General features: G+C 49.7%; 1 protein-coding gene across 1 annotated transcript in view; it reads left to right on the forward strand.

The window, feature by feature from the left end:
• Positions 1–17,299, forward strand: part of Xrra1 (X-ray radiation resistance associated 1) — a 63,177-nt gene extending 45,878 nt beyond the window's left edge. Inside the window, exons 11-19 of the mRNA XM_038313929.1 lie at positions 1,268–1,308; positions 6,496–6,621; positions 10,580–10,673; positions 11,307–11,422; positions 13,246–13,587; positions 15,156–15,354; positions 16,000–16,115; positions 16,259–16,364; positions 16,636–17,299. Of these exons, the coding sequence (XP_038169857.1) occupies positions 1,268–1,308; positions 6,496–6,621; positions 10,580–10,673; positions 11,307–11,422; positions 13,246–13,587; positions 15,156–15,354; positions 16,000–16,115; positions 16,259–16,364; positions 16,636–16,895 (1,400 nt within the window). The 3' untranslated portion in view covers positions 16,896–17,299. The remainder of the gene's footprint in view (positions 1–1,267; positions 1,309–6,495; positions 6,622–10,579; positions 10,674–11,306; positions 11,423–13,245; positions 13,588–15,155; positions 15,355–15,999; positions 16,116–16,258; positions 16,365–16,635) is intronic.
• Positions 17,300–17,604: the final 305 nt, after the last annotated feature.

Genomic DNA, 17,604 nt, shown 5'->3' on the forward strand with positions numbered 1-17,604 from the left:
AATGCCCTATAAGTGTGTTCTTTTCCTGTCGTAATAGTTCTTAGCACCTTCTTATCGCCTGACCCAAACAGTATGGTGTTGAATAGAAGTGATGATGTGAATTTTTCTTCCCAACCTTAGGAGAAAAATGTTCAGCATTTCTAAAGTATATTAGCTGTATATATTTTATAGACACTTTATATCAAATTTAAAGAAATCTGCATGTATTCCTAGTTTGATGAGAGGTTTTTTTTCCCCCTGTGAATTAGTGTTGAATTTTATTTCTTTTAAAAAAATATATTGAGCTGGTAATTACATGGATTGATTTTTGGTAGTGGGAAGGTGAAAAAAATTGAGACAGGGTCTCACCATGTAGCTCTGGCTGATCACAGAGATCTGCCTGCCTCTGTCTCTACAGTACTGGGATTAGAGACATGCACCACCAACCTCTACAATAGATGGATGGGGTGGGGGTTCCACATTTCTTTATTTGAGGGGGTGAGATAACTCTGGATGGACTTTATCAGTGTTGAGTCAGTCTTGCACTCCCTGGACAAGACCCCTGCCTCGGCTGTGATGGTCCAGGAGGTGACTAGTGTATGCCTTCCTCCGTGGCGATTCCTGTGAGGACTGGCAGTCAGGGCTGTGATTGCCTCATGAACTCAGGGTGTGCGGTGCTCACTGCTCTTGCTTCCACACCATGACTGCGCCAGAGCCTGGGGTTTTCTTTGTGTGGAGAGGCTGGAATCAGGAGAGTTAGAATCTTGGAGGAGGGGCTGCACAGGATGCAGTCCCACAGGTGCTCTGCCCTGGTCCCCAGGTTAAACTCAGCTATTGACCGGCTCACCTCAGTCCAAGGGCCCCATGGCTGAGCTCCTTCTCAGCCTCTTCCCTATATCAGCTGCTCTGAGCTCCCCAGATGGGATATCTTTTCTGTACTTCTCTCTTATGAGCCAGCTAGTTAGCTTCCTACTCCATGCAGGCTTCCCAGCAAAACCAGGGCTACAAAGAGCTTGCACGCTACAAAGTTAGGACGAAGGTCCTTGTGACTGAAACCCTGTGACTGAGCTGAGGCGGGATACGATGGGAGAAGCAGGGCAGGGACAACTGGTGTCCTCAGCAGGCCAGCTAAGGCGGCTGGGTATCATCCCAATATGATCCTTTTCCAGTTAGCACTGAGACTGTCAGGGAGGCACCAGAGCACACAGCGGGGAATGTGCGCAGTCCTGACCCTCTGAGATCAGTGGGTGTTCTCACCAACCTTTCCTCTGTCTTTTTGTCGTTTCAGAGGTTGTGTTCTCATCTTACCCTGGATTTTCGACCTCAGAGGTAGGAGGAACTGCTGCTTCACGTTTGTGTTTGCTCACTGTCCGTGTAGGGATGAGCCCATGGCCTTACACAGACAGAGCGGGTGCCGTCCCACTTCCAGTCTCACCTGGGTTCCTGTTTCCCGACACGGTGCAAGGTCTTATAGTTGTACTTCAGTGGTCGGAGAGTAACAACAGGAGCATTAAAGGGTAACAAACAAGTAATAGATCCACAAGAGACACTTCTCTAGGTCACTTGTTCAGCCCTATGCTGACCACTGAGGACTTGGCAGGGGAACTGACCAGGCCCTGACCTCATCGATCCACAGGCTTGCCCCTCTCTTGCCTTCATGCACTGTTTAGCAGAGAGTAGTGATTTCCTGCTGGTTGTACTGCTGCCCAGATGTGAGCCTCGCTGTCAAAGGTGTACCATTTGATTTTGTCAACAGAGAAGACTGGGTTTCCTCTCAGGGCAGAGCTCATAACCAAGTTCATGGAGAGAGGATACGCGTAGACTAAAATTGGTGCCTTCATTTGCAGCCAGGAGTTCATGTCTAAACCCAGCCAACCCATACCCTTGAGAGATGAGCACGACTGTGTCAGAAACTGCACAACACAACTACCGACCACTGACTGACTTCAGTTCAGATGATTACTTCCCAGAATTATTGGAGCTAGCAAGATGGTTCTGCTGGTGTTGCAGGCCAGCTGGCAGCTGAGCTTCAAAGGATGTGGCGTGCCCTGGCCTTTCCACATTGTCTTTATACCCTGGTCTTCACAATAGGGCAGTTTCAGGTCTCGAGAGAGCAAACAGGCACGGGAGAGTAGTGTGAAATTCAAATGGGTCACATTGGCCACATTCTTTTGTCAAGGCAAATTAGAGGGCAGGATGACAAAACACAGTGCCAACACTAACCAGCCCAGAGTTTAAGGTCAAGTTCAGTGGTAGAGTTCCTAAGAAAACTGCCCTCACTCTAGGTGCCAGACATGGAGGAAGAAGACAGTAAGATGTCCACACTGTGACTGACGAGCTATAAACTTGGGATTCCCCATAACCTCTCCTCTGAGGTTCAGTACTTTGTAGAACTCAGAGAACTTGAGAAAGGGTCAAACAACCGCAGTGGAGATAGAAAGGCCAAAAAATGAGGCCAGCAGAATGAGAAGGCTCCTAAGGTGAAAAACGTGTGTACCCTCCCCAGGGAACCTGGCATCCCGCCCTCCTGGCAGGTAAGTCGATGTACTTACCTACCAGGAAGCTCTTCTGATCCTCAGCATGCAGCTTTGGTAGAGCATCTTCTCAGATGCATGTTTGAGCTCAGAGCCCCACCCTCCAACCAAGTCTGATCCTCATCCCATTAAGCAAAATGGAAATGTGGTTCAAGGAACCCTGGTAACAGACAGACAGGCATCACTGAGGGAACCGTAGTAACAGACAGACAGGCATCACTGAGGGAACCGTGGTAACAGACAGACAGGCATCACTGGGAACCCTGGTAACAGACAGACAGACATCACTGAGGGAACCCTGGTAGCAGACAGACAGGCATCACTGAGGGAACCCTGGTAACAGACAGACAGACATCACTGAGGGAACCCTGGTAGCAGACAGACAGGCATCACTGAGGGAACCCTGGTAACAGACAGACAGACATCACTGAGGGAACTCCCAGGGCTTTAAGAACTCAATGCCAGGAGTCTGGGACAGAAACCAGATAAATGTTTTGCCAAAAGGCAGCCAGCATACTTTTAGAAATGTAGAAACGGCAGCTGCCCATTTGGATGGGGCAGTGTCAAGGGTCACATTGCAAAAGGACATTCATATTGGATGGAAGGGCCTGTGACCAGGGATGTTTCTTGGAAATAAATGACAGTTGACAGGATTGTCAGTGCTTACAGGTCAGTACCTGAGAACCCGGAAGGTGAACTGGAGGTAGAGATGTCATGGGTCTCCTCTCTGTGAAAGTCAGATGCATGTCCCTCTAGGAGAGGGTCAGTCATGCCCTCAGCACTGAGCCTGGTTCTCTGGGTTTCCCAGTCTGTGCTCTACCCTGACTCTCCCTTTGTGCTTACCCAGTCTTGCCCCAATTCTGACCCTGCAGGGGTCCTAATAGGCCAGACTCTTGCCACCTACTTCCTCAAGAGTTCAGGGAGACAAGTGGTGGCCAAGGAAGAAAATAATTTATTACGCAGTGTGACCACACTGAGAAGAAACAGGGGAACTAGTGACTAACCTCGTCCTTGGGGTACTGAGAAGAGCCCAGGCTATGTAAGGGTAGAACAAGAGACTGTGTGGTGGGCCCATAAGTATACACAGTCTTGGTCCATCTCTGTGTGACTCATCCATCACTTCAGGTCTGGTTCTGGAGGGCCTGTAGTCTCTCAGGAAAGTATTGCTTGGTGGGGGGTGGGGTTCAGTCACGCGATGACTGTTCCCACTCAAGGGGCAGCCTCCACTGCCTTATAGGATAATTGCTTCTTCCTCTCTTCCCATGGTGGGGGTGATCTGCCTGCAGTCTGCGTCTAGAATCTTGAACATGTCTTAATTACTCTTATCTTGCGTCTTCTGCCTTGAAGGATGATGATGACCCCTTAAATGTGTATGTGTGGACTTGACCAAAAGTTGAGAGTTGCACAGAGTTAGTTGTAGGCTCCTAAGGAGTCAGAGGCAGTCCTTCAATCCCTGTCACAGGGAGAGATTTCTGTTGCTGTCATTGTGCCCTGCTCTCTCGGATTGCAGGGGTGACATGGACCAGAGGAATCATTGCTGCTCATTTCTGTTTTACCTCATGCTGGCCTGCCTCATTTGTGCGGCTTCACCAGTTGTCTCAGAAGGACACGGAATATTTGGCCCCAAGTCGTTGTTCCACATGTCCACCTATCGAACAAAGGATGGTAGAATGATTGCATCAAGATCTTACAGCAGTTAGTGACACTTGGGGCATTTGGTTCATCTTACCCTTGTCATGTCCTCTGAATCCATGCAATTCATGGAACATAACTGTTTGGCATGGTTAATACATCAGTTCCATTCTCATGCTTGATCCTACGTTGGCCCTGAGGCACTCCAGGAACTACAGGTTGCTACAGAGAGTTGCCTTGGTATGGATCTTGCTCTATTAATACAAATCTTAGGTCAATTTTGGTATTTGTATATTTCTGCTCTTGATTAAAGTATTGTGTTTGTGCAGCTCATTTAAAAATGTAATGTACGGGCTGGAGAGATGGCTCAGAGGTTAAGAGCATTGCCTGCTCTTCCAAAGGTCCTGAGTTCAATTCCCAGCAACCACATGGTGGCTCACAACCATCTGTAATGAGGTCTGGTGCCCTCTTCTGGCCTGTAGGCATGCATGCAGACAGAATATTGTATACATAATAAATAAATAAAATATAAAAAATGTAATGTATAATTAAGAAATACAGGTTAATAGAGAGTCATCTATAATAGTCAAGCTTGTAGTCATGTTAGTTAGGTTTTCTAGATGTACAGAGACATATTTCAGATGGACAGGCATTCTTCAAACCCTTTAAAGACTACAGAATATAGCATTTAAAATGTTTTAAGAACTTAGGACTTTTCCTGACAATGAGACACATCTGCTCCTGGCAGCGCCAATAACTTCAAGAGTAGGATGGGCACTGAAGAGCCTCCTCATGGAATTGGTTAGCCATTTGGGCAAGAAACTGCTCTTGCCTGGACTGCTTGACTGAACATGCAGGACCCACAGAGAAATGACTGCTGAACTTGCCTAAAGGTGAGATGATCTTTCAGGGTTTCTGTTTCATGAAAGAATCTGAGGGAAGGAGATGGAAATTTTTAAATATAAAAAAAATAAACCATGAGGGAAAAAAAAAAGAAAAAAGAAAAAAAAAGAATCTGCCTGACATTCAACAGGACACAGAAGAAAGTGACTGAGAAACTGCCAATTATAGGTCGAATAATCTTTGAAATTTCCTGCTTCATGGAAAAGTCTGCTGGATACTATGGGCCAGTAGGATGAAGATGGGTGTCCCAACAGTACAGAAGAACTTTGGGTAACTGTCCAGGCAGCCAGATGTCTCTGTCAATTCTAGAATTTTGGAAGAGTTGCTTACAATGCACTTCCTGTTAACTTAGGTAATATTATATCCTTCTGTAGTCTTTGATGGAATTAAATAGATCGTTATGATAGTTTCTTTAGTTATGATAAAAGATAAAGTAGATATAAATATTGTAACTATAATTCTTGCCTGATATCTGCTTTGTTTTATATAATTTTACTATGTTAAAATTAAAACCTTCCTTTTCATTTAGACAGAAAAGGGGAGGTGATGTGGGTTTTCCCTCTATATGCTGTGATTACCATTGATTAACAAAGAAGCTGCTTTGGGCTTATAGCAGGGCTAGGTGGGGAAAACTAAACTGAATTCTGGGAGAAAGGCAGAGTCAGGGAGATGTCAGGTATCCACTGCCAGGGAGAGATGCAGCGGAACCTTGCCAGTAAGCCACAGTAACGTGGTGATGCACAGATTAATAGAAATGGGTTAAGACATAAGAGTAAGCCAGAAACATGCTTAAGCTATTGGTCAAAAGGTATTGCAAATAATATAGTTTCTGTGTGATTATTTCGGGGCTGAGCAATGAACCAGCGGCCTCTGCCAACAACAGGTGAGCTAGATGAAGACACATCCTGTCATCAGGGTGAGCCTGGCTCTGGTCACTGAGTCTTAGTTGTTGCTCCACCCTGAATGAGAACTGGGGGTTAAGGGCCTAGGGGTTAGGAGTTTCCCCACTCAGTCCCCTCCTGCCCTCCCTCTTCTAGCCAAGACAACTGATTGACTGACTGATTGATTGCCTTTATCAGTGTAAATACCTCTCTGCCTTCCGGGAAATTTCAGCTGAGCTGCACAGAAGGGCTAGCCAGGGCCAAGTTGCCTCAGGGCTGGAGGAAGGGCAGGGGCCTCTGGTTTTTACAACACTCCTGTGATCTTCTGTGGCCCCAGGGAACTTGAAATTGGAACTTGGGACACTGGAGAATTAGCTCGTGTGACCTCAGAGAATGTGGAGTCAGAATTCTGGCCTTTATGACCCTAAATGTCCCTTTGGCCAGACTCACAGAGAGGTCTTTTCATCGCACCCAATAGAAAGGGCATTTGGCTGCTGCCAGCCTCAGCTTCTTTTTTCTTTTTCAAATCATTGTGACACTTTGACTCTGACTTTTTTCCTTCTAAGACAGCCAAGATATGTTCACTTCCTCCCATATTTGAGATTCTTCCTGTGAAGTCACTGAAAGCAAGGAACCAGACGCTGGCCCCACCTTTCCCAGAGCTAAGATACCTTAGCCTGGCCTACAACAAGGTAACTGCTTTTGCTCTTTCCTTGGGGGCAGGGATGGGAGGAAGGGATGTGAACCGTTCTGGCCTGAAGCCCAGCAGTTTCTTCCCTGCACACAGTGTGGCTCTGGTTCTCAAGGCAGGGAAGGCTATTTGGCACTTGCCATGTACTAGCCTTTGTGCTAGGCACTGGGGGCACACGTTTGAAGACCTCCAGACTGGGGCTGGAGCTTGGTTGATAGAGTACACTCGCACGTGTTAAACCCAGTGTTTCAGTGCCCACCAGTACGGCATAAAGTAGGTGTGGTGGCACATCCCTGTGATCCTGCCACACGGGAGGTAGGGGCAGGTGGAACAAGGTCAGCTGCCTCGTGAGTTCCAGGTTAGCCTGAGCAAGAGAGACTGTGTAAAACAAAAAGCCGTGGGCCTTCAGAGCTTGTCATCTGAGAGACTGACACCGGACAGGCAGTCCCAACGTCAGCATGGTTGGTGCTATGAGGAATACACAGCACCGTGAAGCAGTGTATGATGCCGGGTCTGACCTCATGTTTGGCCAAGGAAAAGTGCTGTCTGAGCTTAGATCTGAGTCATCGAGTTTCATCAGGTGAAGGGGCTGGGGGAACACAACAGATTGAAAAGTCCATGTGTCTGACTTCGGCTGTTCCCTCTATCTAGTACATCCAGATCTTGTTTTCTATAGACCCTTGGTTGCTTTCTTCTTGGAGAACAAATGCAAGCAAGCGCTCATGCATACTACACGTGTCCATCTACTGAGCTACGCCCCAGCCCGTGTTTTCTGTTCACCTAAAGTATTTTTAATTTTCCCTGTGGTTTTGTCTTTGACTTGTGGGTTCCGTGGGCATGGGTCTGTGTCTCTACCCTTGCACTTGTGGCCTATGTCGTCTCTGCTAGAGCTCATCCCTTTCAGACTACAGGCCATGAGAGTGGTTCTCTGATGCTCCCTTCTGCAGCTCTCGGTCTTCCCCCAGGTCCCTGCATCTCTGGCTGATCCCATTAGCTTCTCTGCTTCCCAGCGGACTACTGTTACTTGTTCCTTAGCATTTGCCAGCCCAAGATGTGCACTGTGGTCCTGCCTCTCCAAGACGGCAGCTCTCATGGTCCTACCACTGCTGCCCCCACGGCAGCAGCAGATTTCTACTGTGCAGGACCCAGGTGCTTTTCTATTCCATCTCAGGAGTAGCAAGTGCTCCCTTTCCCAGATGCCATGTCTGGAGGTTGGCTGTTATTTCTGGGCAGCAGGGGGCCACTGCCTCTCCTGCAAGGGCAGCTGTTCTCCCCCAGGCATATGTTCTGCCACATGGTGCTGTCCCACGATGAAGCTTTCTGTGGTCTTGTCATATCACAGACGATAGCCACACCCTCAGGAGCCTCATTGCCTTGCTCTGAGCCACAGCTTGATTTTAACAATTCATTGCAGTCTTTAGTTGATTAGTCCTTAAAGCACACGTAACCCTGGCACGGACCACAGGTGAGCCAGTGCCCCACTCACCAGGGCTTCTCTGAGACCAGAGTTCTCTGCCAGCTTCACAACAGTTGGGACGTGGCTTGCCTGGCTTGTTCTTGTTGGGGTGGGGTAGTGCTCCTGTGTCCTGACCATGATTCTGTATGACAGTAAACTGGCACTGTGGCCCCCTCGTCAGTTGCCTGGTACGAGTGTTAGGCTGTGTGTTACTTACACATGTATCCTTAGCATCCAGAATAACACGATGCAAGGTGCGCACTAAGACTTCATGAATGCTGCTCTTAGCACACCACAGACACAGATACATGTTTCAAAACCAGTGTTTGGTTTACCAGAGGTACACGCTTTAACCACCAATTCTGCCTCCAAACAGAAGTTCTCTCCCCCAGATGTTCACTTAGAAGTGTTGTGTCAAAAGCAATACAGTCATTTTAACTCAGACTTTAACCAGTATTTAATAGCTCATAGATTTTTTTTTTTTTTTTTTTTTTTTTTTTTGGTTTTTCGAGACAGGGTTTCTCTGCAGCTTTAGAGCCTGTCCTGGAGCTAGCTCTTGTAGACCAGGCTGGTCTCGAACTCACAGAGATCCGCCTGCCTCTGCCTCCCGAGTGCTGGGATTAAAGGCGTGCGCCACCACCGCCCGGCTAGCTCATAGATTTATTGTATTGCCTTTACCTCAGTGAGGTTGGACAGAAACCTGACTGTGCCCCTGAAGTCATCTGACTCACCCCATAGGGAGCAGCTAGCCTGGGATCAGATTCTGCCTGCCAATCAGCTAGCCCTGAGTCCATGCCTTTCAGCTAGGGCTTAGCACCAAAGAACATCTGACAACCACATGCCCTTCGTATTTTAATTATAAACAGGATAATTTAATTAATCTACATATCCCATTGTAGTGCTTGTCTCTCCGTGTGCCATCCTGGGCCACCATTACACACATCACAGGCAAGCCTGGAGACTGAGCCTCCTTCTCTGGGCTCTAGCGCACAGGCCCACAAGTTTTTTGGTAATGTGTTTTCAGCATGGTAGGCATGCATTCTGCCACTGAGCCATATCCCCAAACGTAGCCTTTTTTTAAAAAAAAAAATAAATAAAGGGCCAGACGATAGATCAGTCTGTTGTCGCCCCTTAGCCCTGCAGAGCCAGATGCTGATCTGTTGAAACTGAGTGAGCCATGGCTTGCTGCGGCCTCTGGAGTGAGTGGCTTTTATATTTTCAGGTACATTCACCAAAAAGTGTTTCATGATGTGTTAAAATGATATGGAATTAAATTTGCTCATGAATTGTCCAGGGCTGAGTCAGGAACAGAGACTGTGTCCCAGCACTTACTGCCTGGCTCTTCACATGAACTTTAGTGGCCTGTAATCTTGAGAATCAAGTGCTGGGCTAGCTGAATGACCAGCCATGAGAAGGCATTTGCTCCAGTGCAGTCCAGTGAGGATCCAGTAGCCATCTGAAGAGTCTATCTTTGGGGCTGGAGAGATGGCTCAGAGGTTAAGAGCATTGCCTGCTCTTCCAAAGGTCCTGAGTTCGATTCCCAGCAACTACATGGTGGCTCACAACCATCTGTAATGGGGTCTGGTGCCCTCTTCTGGCGTGCAGGCATACACACAGACAGAATATTGTATACATAATAATAAATAAATAAATAAATAAATAAATAAATAAACATTTTAAAAATAATAAAAAAAAGAGTCTATCTTTCCCCTGCCACCCTTGTGCCTCTGTGTCCCTGCATCCAACGGCACTCTGGGCTCCTCTGAAACCCACCGCTGTCCCCATATTCTAGCTATTCTGCTTGACAATGCTTGTGTGGATTTTGTCATGCAGTCCGGCCTGACCACTTACAGGCCAAGTGTGCAGGAGCACTGTAGCCCCTGACCCCAGCCATGAATGGTGTCCCCTGCCGTGGCTCAGCTTCATTCCATTTGATAAGTGGGTCCCTGCCCTCTGGTGCTCTTCACCTAATCCATTGGTGCCTAGGGCAATGGAAAGAAGTCCCAAGGAGCGTTGCTGACGGAATGCTGGGGTTTGCAGGTTTGCCATGAGGAAGACCATCTGCATCCACAGCCAGTGCTGTCTCTTTGAGACAAATGCTTCTGATTATTTGGCTACCAGTATCCTTGATACTCTGGATATGTTCAGTGTGGATAAGAGAGAGATTTCTAACTCTTAAAGATGCAGCAATGAGGGCTGGAGAGATGGCTCAGCTGTTAAGAGCACCTACAGCTCACAACCAACTGTAATTCCAGTTCAGAGAGACATGACACCCTCTTCTGGCCTCTGAGGTCACTGTACACATGTGTCACACGGGCATACACGCAGGCAAAACACTCATATAATGAAGCAGTGGTAATAGAATCTTTAGACAGGAGTGCCTGAGCAGGCAATGGTGCAGGGATAAGGCATGGCCTCCTGTCCATCATTCTCACATCTGTCCTGTAGCCATCCTTACCTGGGTGGGGAGCACTGACTAACATGTCTCCTGCCCTTGTTCCAGATCGCAAAGGAGGATGCTGTCCTGCCAGCAGCTCTCTTCCCCTCTCTCTGTGAGCTTGTTTTCCACAACAACCCTCTGGTAGCACATACACGAGGTATGGCAGCCACGGATCTGTCCCCCAACCCAGCGCTCAGCCTTAGCCCTGGAACCCTCACTCTTGCCTTAGAAGCTAAGGTGGGGATGGAGCAGGCCAAGGAGGTGAGGGGGCTTGTCTGCCTGGAGAGTGGAGCACAGCAGCCATGGCAAACAGGCACTAACCTCAAGAACTTTGGTGGAAACCAAAGTTCTCAGTGGCTATGGTCTGCTCAAGGTAACGCAAGAAGAAAAAAAAAAGCTGGGCATTTTGAATTCTCTTACCCTTATTTGAGCTCTATAAGCTGCACCCTGGTTGCAAAGCAGGGCTCTGTGGTCCGATTTCCAGTTCTATCTGGGGTTGGCACAGCTGCAGGGCTAGCTTTGCCAGAATTCTGAATGCAGTTCTGCTGTGGTGCCCACCATCTTCTGGCCAAGACCTACCAGCCAGAGGTCTGCTCTAGCCCTGGGTCTGTTGGGACACCTTGCTACACTTTGTCACCTTAGCCTCTGGGTATCACTTTCCTTGCTTATAGACTAGGAATAACTAGGGTTGGAAAGGGAAGTACAATTACATTAACACACCCAAAGTAATATGAACAGTGCCAAACACACAGCCAACTGTCAGTTATCTTGTTTCCCTCCATAACACCAGGGATCCCACCACTGCTAAAGAGCTTCCTCCAGGAGCGCCTGGGCATCCGCTTAGTGCGAAGGAAACTGGTAAAAGCTAAACACCATATTTTGATACCTCGGAAGGAATCACGAAAGGTAAGTCTTCCAATAGGACCCTGATCTGGGGAAGTGGGGCCTGTTTTAACATGCGCACTGGCTTGGGCACGAGAACACCCCTCCCCAGCCAAACCTGGAACCTCCCTCTCCCTTGATTCCTGTGCCTTCTTTTCTTGTTAGACAGAGCTAGAGGCAGGGGTGATAAGACAGAGAGCCCTCAAGAGGAGGAGGGAGAATGAAGAACCCTGGAGGTCACTAAGTCAGTGACCCCCTAATTTTACAGAAAAAACTAGGGCCAGAGAAGAAGCGGGGGAGAAATCAGCCTTGAAGTGAGGACTGACCTTAGTCACACAAGGCCCTGGTGCACACGACAGCTCTGGGTGGCCAGAACTAGATACACAGCCCGTCGTAGGCAGGCTGGATTCTCTCACTCTGAGTGGGTTCTTGGATTCACCTCTGGGGACCTTGAATTAATAATTAACATCCTCTTGATCTAAAGGAGTTTCAAAAAATCTGTGAAAAGCGCCTGTCTCCTAACACAGACATTGCTGGTCCCCAAAGGCAGACACATCTGTCCCTTGCCACCTGATCTGTGGCTGCTTCAGTTAATGAAGCTCTTAAGCCCCCAGAGGAGCAGAGCAAGGGTTAAAGCCAGAAACAGATGACATTCTTAGGGTTTCTGTGGCATGCTCTGAGGATCTACCACCTCCCTGTGCATCTATCATCTGGGGCGGGACGGGGGGGGGGGGAGGATGCTAGTGAGCTCGATGCTGGGTACATGCCTGTCTCTTACATCGTCCATGGCTGGTACTCCATGGGGCACTCACACCTCTGTCCTCACTCTTCTCCTAAGAAAACAGGCTCAGAGAGGTACACCACCAGCTCATGAGATACAAGTTAGTGTTGGGTTCAGGGTGTCCCTCGCCCTTCCTCCTGTTTAAGGTTCTGAGTAATCGAGGTTATCAGCTTGTGAACAACAAAGCACTGGGGTACATCTAGGCACACACAGCACTTGGCCCCAGAACATGGCTTAGGCCTGATGCCAGCTGAGACAGCAGCCTGTCTGCAGTGTGCCAAGAGGGGGAGCTACACATGTAGGCCAGTCCTAGGACAAAAGCATGGGCAGGAGGAAAACTGAAGAGCTTTTCCTGTGAGAACACAAGAGGCGGCTGCACCAGCCTGGCCCCCAGGGCAGGAGGTCGGCCCCCAGGGAGGCAGGAATGAAGACCATCAGTTCACCCTGTGGGAGGGGGAGGAGGTGGGGAGTGGTCTGCCCTGTTCACAAGGAACCCACACGCTCCTAAGTACAGTGCCCAAGGCCTTTCTAACTCAGTAGTCAGTCTGTAAGCCTAGACAACAAGGCGCGCGCGGACAGCCTCTCCCTTCCCCCACACAGGAAGACAGTGCAGGAAAGATGGTGACTGGCCCTGCCAGTTAAGTAATTCCACATCTGAGAAACACGGCTTAAGGAAACAGCCACCCCATCCCTATAGAAATCCCTGAGAAGAGTGAGAGGCATCTGTTAAGCCCTGAAGAGTGGCACTGCAGAGAGAGTCAGGTCAGGGTGCACTGACCTGACTGTGAGGCCTAGAGCCTGGGACAAGTACCTGGGAAAGAGGCCAGTTGTTCCTAGGTGCTTTATAAGTCTCATGTGAGCAACAGAGGCCACACAGAGGTCAGAAGACAATTTGTGGGAACCATTTCTTGCCTTCCAGGCTGGTAGCAAGAGCCCTCCCCTCTAAGCCACCATGGTGGTATACAATGACGCTGTGTCCTCTGGGTAGGGCACATGTGATGGCTGGTGGGGCCCAGAAATCACTCCTAATAGAGAGCAAATCTAACCCAGACTTTCTTTCATTCAGGTGAAAACCCACGTCCCCAAAGTGCCAAGGCATTCTCTAGTCCCTCATCACCTGAGCATGACCACAGACAAGCCTCCCTCAAGTTTTATGCAGGAGCCAGAGCTAGGAGCTGAGGAACTTCCCTCCACCGAAAACACCTCTCATGAGGCACTGCTGGCTACTGAGGGCCCAGAAGGCCCTTCCCTAACTCACCGGACCTTTGTACCAATGCCTCCCATCTGCTCCGACTCCACCGTACACAGTGAGCCAGTGTCCCATCCAAGCCGTACAGCTGGCCTCTTGAGCCCAGACCACCCATCAGATGAAGATGCCAAGAGTACAGAGTCCATCTTCCTGACTCAGGTGCTTGTCCCCAGCTGCCTCCACCTCTGGCTGCAGTGCCCACAGGGTTCCTGCACCGAGCCACCTGCACTGCTGTGGACTGTCCAGGACAGGCAGGGAAACCTGCAGGCCGTGCAGCTCTCAGGCACTCCCTGGTCAGGGGCTTCACAGGGCACTAGGTCCTGTGGCACAGACAGCACCTCGGATCTCCCTGGGATGTGGTGCTGGCCGGTTTGCAGAGGCTGGTCACTACTGTACCTTTGCTAAACTACCTCCCTTCTCATGCTGCCCTGGGTCCTGGGAACAAAGGTGGCTCAGATATAGGTGCCATCTTCGAGGTGCTTATGGTCTAAAAGGAAAGCTGACAGGAACAGAACTTGCCATCTGTGCTGAGACTGGGGGAACTTAGGAACCAGGCCTGAGGAAGGATGCCTCTGTTCCAAACCAGGAGGGCTGGGAGAAGGGTCAAATGAGCTGCACTTCTCAGGCCATGGAAACGTTAGCAAGGTAGAGATAACGGGCAAAGAGAACAGGAAGTGTGGTGCAGGGGAAGAAATTCAAATGGAACCATGAATATCCAGTGGGTCATGACCCATTTGGAGTCAAACAACCCTTTCACATGGGTCACCTAAGACCATCAGAAAACATAGATATTTACATTATAATTCATAAGTAGCAAAATTATAGTTACTAAGTAGCTAAAAAAATAATTTTATGCTTGGGGGTAACCACAACACAAGGAATTGTATTAAGGGGATTGCGGCATTAGGAAGGTTGAGAACCACTGGTGTAGAGAAAGGAAATCCCCAATGTGAATGACTCAAATCCCAGATATTCTGAATTCTGAAATGTTTTTACATGCCAGCATGTCCACAAGAGGAAAATTCCACATCATGAAAATTTTGTTTCATGCATAAAATCACTAAAGATATATGAAATTACCTTAGGGCTATGTATTTAAAATATACATAAAACATCAACAAATTTTACATGTAGACTTGGATCTTGTGCCAAGGCATCTCATCTTGTCATGTAAATATTCTAAAATATAAACGTTCTTCTTCTCCCAGGCATTTCATGTAAAGACTGTTCAACCTCCATAAGGCTAGAAAAATTGGCAGGGTCCCCCGGAACATCCCTACATGGATAGGGCATCCCGTACTGTATAAAAACAATTTATATTTGGGTAGGTCAAAATGTTCCTGGCTTACCTCAAAGTGAGAATAAGAATACAAAACAAGCGCCCTGAGCGTGGCATTCAACAGTCCTTCATCTGGCCTTGCTCAGCACAGGCCACTTGTCTGTGTACAGCTCTTTAGCGTGCAGGCCGCTCCTTGACTGCTGCAGCCACTGCCCTGTGTCACGGCTGGGAGTCTACACCTCTCCTGTGTCCCCAAGGCCTGGCCCAGACTAAGGAATCACTCTTCCGAGACTCTCCAGACTGCCAGGCCTGCTCCTGTTCGCACAGACCACCTCTTCTTCAGCCTCCTCCGTGCCTCAGCTCTCCCTTATGAGGGCCCAACACGTGGGCTGTGCAGAGCCCATGCTGGGATTGGGCAGGAAATAAGTGTGTTTTCTTCCTGGCACAGGTGAATGAACTGCCATCCTCCACCGTCCACAGGGAAAAGTTAGAGGCAAAGGAGAATGCCCAAAAGAGACCACTAACTGCACCCAGAGAGGCAAAGAGGACCCGGCGGAAGCAGCCGTCTGCCCCTATGTCCAACAAGTATGATGGCTATGAGGAGCTGCTCACGGCCAAGCCTGATCCTACCTTTGTGGAGCCGAAGGGTATGTCAGGGCCAGGGACATCCTCTCAGCCCAGAGCAGGCCATGCCGGGCCAAGGCTGATGCTGACTCCATGTGAATGTCTGCCAGGGAGTTCTTAGTACACGGCAGCATCACACTGGCCTTTCCTGAACCTTCACTGTTTTGGGTCATGGATTTTTTTCAAAGACTGCCTGGATTAGCCCAGTCACCCTGGGTGGAAAATTGCTCATAGAGAAGGGTCTATGAGCAAACAAAGCCAGGTTCCTCAGTCCTCAGCCTCTGTTAAGGCCCAGAAGACCATCCTAAACCCTCCCCACCTGGTTTGGGGCAGCAGAGGCAGTGCCTTCTCATCTATGATTCTATTTACCCTGATGTGACAACAGTATCTGTGCCTCCAAAAGAGCCTGCTGGGAGCTAGCCTCCTAGTAGTCACTCCTATCATGTGACCCCCAAGTTTACGGAATCACTGTGAGGCCCAAAGTCTTCCCACATCAGGCTCTGAGCTCACAGGGACATTTCTTGCAATGAATGGTGAAGAACTGGGATAGGGCGGGGGGGAGGCCGCAGATGAGGAAGCCCTGGTAAATGGCTTTCTTGGGCTCTGCAGTTCTTTTCCCAGCACTGAGCAGGGTCAGGGATGACACCTGTTTCTGCCTTCTCTGCTAGGCATCCAGAAGAACGCACAGGCCCTGCATCGCATGCTGAAGCAGCCGCTTGTCTGCCGCTCCTCCAAGCCCAGGCTGGACACTTTCCAGAAACCCTACATCCCCAAAGAGAAGCGGGTAAGCACCTCAGCCACTGATTGTGCTCCTGAGTTTTGAGGTCTCCACCTTGGGACCCTGAGGCCCGTTTCCCAGCACTCCCTTTTGCCCCCTGCCTGTCGCTATGAGTGCATGAAGTGACAGATCTCCTTACCTTGTGCCAGGCTGGGAGGATACCAATACCACCCCCACGGAAGACCAAAGCACAGCTGCTGGATGACATCCTCATTCGCATGCGGGACCCTCGGAACGTCACTGAAGCTCCACTGGGTATGGTGCCACTGTCCCATCAAGGCTGGTGTCTACTGGGGAGGGCTGGTATGAAACTAGGAGGGAGCATGGAAAGCAGGGAAGGATGTGGAAAGTGAGATTTTCCAAGCTCTTTACAGTGTATGCAGGACAGGCGGGCACCTTCAGGTTTTGAACTAAGGCATGACTTCCTACTGTGGGGGATGTACTGCCTCCACACACCAACATACTTTGTGTATCTCTGGGCCTGAGGAATTGGCGAGCCTGGCGCTGTCCACTCTCGTCCCTGCAGGCGCAGTGCTGCAGCGGCGCGCACAGCAGCGCCTGGTGAACCAGAAGCAATACCGAGAGGCCAAGCGGCTGCTAAAGGAGTTCCGCGCGCGCTACAGGCAGCTGGTGCGCAGCTCGCTGAGGACTGTGTTCACTGCCAGCCCGCCGCCCAGGCCGCCCACCCGTCGAGCACTGAGCGCAGGCCAGCCCAAGCTGGGCCGCTTCCTCGAGTTCATGGACGAGTTCTGCCAGGAGCCCACGGCCAGCGACTCGAAAGAGTAGAGCTATGCACCGCCCTCCCCAGGGGCTCTGTGCCCTGGACCTTGCCCTGCCCTGAACAGAGAGGGCTTGGGCTCATCTCGCTCCGTGGTCAGCATGTGGAGCTCGGCAGGACCTCGCCTCCGAGCCCGGCCAGGCTACACCTGGTGGCTGGCCCAGCAGCAATAAAGAGTGATGCATAGAGCATTACAGTGGGTATCAAGTATTCTTGGAAGCCAGGTCAGGGCCACAGTGGTGGTGTCACTAAGGAAAAATCTCCACTGATTCCTGCATCCCAGAGGGCTATGAGAAACCCACCTGAGTCGCTCGTGACAGCTTCAATAAGTGCTGAGACAGAGAAGTAGCACAGAAAGCTCAGAAGTTAAGTGGGCTGTAGCCAGCAAGAGGCAGGGTACCAAAGCAGAGGACCCAGGCCAGGCAGACAGATTTCCCGTGAAGAAGCTTTTTCCATTGTGAGGGTGAAAGACGATGGAATGGTCCCTTTTGAGATAATGGCTGGTAGAAGGGGGAGGGACTAGTTTCCCAGGGTCCCATAATCCAGGATGCAAGCTGAAGACAGGAATACAAACATCTGGGCTGGGGTTGCTACATTCTTGGTGTGTGCCCACTAGGCAGCACCTAACCCAGGAAGGTCTGGAGAAGTCCAACAGGGCTATGCTGTGTGGGACCTAAGACTTCTCCCCTCAGGACAGCTACTTCAGATTGGGGCATC

Source organism: Arvicola amphibius, chromosome 12 (assembly GCF_903992535.2).
Source record: "Arvicola amphibius chromosome 12, mArvAmp1.2, whole genome shotgun sequence".
NCBI lineage: Eukaryota > Metazoa > Chordata > Mammalia > Rodentia > Cricetidae > Arvicola > Arvicola amphibius.